This window comes from Orycteropus afer, unplaced genomic scaffold (genome assembly GCF_000298275.1).
Source record: "Orycteropus afer afer isolate SDZICR_OR568_19922 unplaced genomic scaffold, OryAfe1.0 scaffold00265, whole genome shotgun sequence".
NCBI lineage: Eukaryota > Metazoa > Chordata > Mammalia > Tubulidentata > Orycteropodidae > Orycteropus > Orycteropus afer.
Genome location: NW_006921852.1, coordinates 1990712 through 1992228, shown reverse-complemented (window position 1 = coordinate 1992228; position 1517 = coordinate 1990712). Strand labels below are relative to the sequence as shown.

Sequence of the window (1517 nt, the reverse complement as noted above, 5' to 3'; positions counted from 1 at the left end):
CAAACCCACCAGCCACTCCTCGGAAGGAAGGTTGGGCAATCCTACTTCTGTAGTGATACTGCCTCGGAAACCCAAGGAGGGGTTGCTATGAGTCGGGGTCGACTCGATGGCACATAACAACAACAACAACCGGAACCCAGCTAATCGGGACCCTCAATTAACTGGATTTTTTTCTGCACTGCACATTTAGGAGAAAGAGGTAAAGGGCAACCAAAAAATTCAACATGATAAAGCAAACAAAAAATCCAGAGTAGAACATATTCAACCCATTCTCTTAACAGTTTCTTTATCTATAATATTGTACAATGAGTATTTAGAAGGATAATCTTACAACTGATTAATTACAAAAGAAGAAAAGATTAAACTGTTTAATTAATTGTACTTATTAAGTCCAGAAGGTGAACTAATGTGTTTTAGAAGCATTTTTAGTAACAAATAGAACAACAGTAATAGTTTTCTGGTTAACTTAGTTTAGTCAATAATGTTTGTTAACCAGAATACTGTACCCTGAGCATTGTGGTTAATCAAGATTTTACTGTATAATTTTATTTGTTATATTCTGATCCATGTGTTCAATACCTGATAATACTAAGAAAAAGCTATTATATCAGTTCAGCAGAACTTTTTATAGAGTTTTTAAAGTATCATTTCCAGTACAAATAATCTCACAGCTTGTAAACTCTAGGAACAGGTAAAACAAAACCCAAACCCATTGCCTTCAAATTGATTTCAACTCATAACAACCCTGTAAGACAGAGTAGAACAGGGTTTCCAAGGCTATCAATCTTTACACAAGGAGACTGCCACCTCGTTCTCCCATAGATTGGCTGGTGGGTTTGAACCACTAAACTTTTGGTTATCAGCTGAGTGCTTTTCACCACTGCACTACCATGGCTCCTGGGAATAGATAGATTGGGTAATAAGCCAAACCATTGCCCATACTTACGATAGGTAATTATGCTTACCTATGTATCATACTTACTGGGCAGTGTTTCATTCTGTTGAACATAGGGTTGCTGTGAGTCAGCACAGACTCAACAGTACCTAAAAAGAATAACATTTACCTTACAAATTTACCTGTATGACTTTATGACTTAAACTTCTGGGAAATTAAAGTCATAAAGACAATCCAGAAGTGTTAAAAGGCAGCTTTGTCCCAATTGTAGTAATGTTCATGATAGTTTTCCATTTTAGGTGTGGTGGCTTAAGAGAATTTTCCCAAAGAATTTTCTGCCATGGAGCACCCCCTTTTGTTGTCTTAAATATGCAGCATTGGAAATCTGAAGATCTGGCATATGTACCCTATTACTTGGATTTATCTGATCACAAGTAAGTGTGTTTTTAAGTGTTTTTTTTTTAATTACTTTTACATTTTTCCTGCTATTCTTTTTTGATTTTGACTAACCCTTACGACATTGTTGAAAACTCAGCTGTCTCTAAATTCATATATTCTGAATAGGATCAGAATCTATGTTAGGGAGTCAGTAAGTGGCAGTGTGATAGTGGTTAAATGCTTG

General features: G+C 35.9%; 1 protein-coding gene across 1 annotated transcript in view; it reads left to right on the top strand.

Moving 5' to 3' along the window:
• CUNH14orf28 (chromosome unknown C14orf28 homolog) overlaps positions 1-1517 on the top strand; it is a 19631-nt gene that overhangs the window by 7723 nt on the left and 10391 nt on the right. The window contains exon 2 of the mRNA XM_007950160.1: positions 1195-1329. Within this exon, the coding sequence (XP_007948351.1) occupies positions 1195-1329 (135 nt within the window). The remainder of the gene's footprint in view (positions 1-1194; positions 1330-1517) is intronic.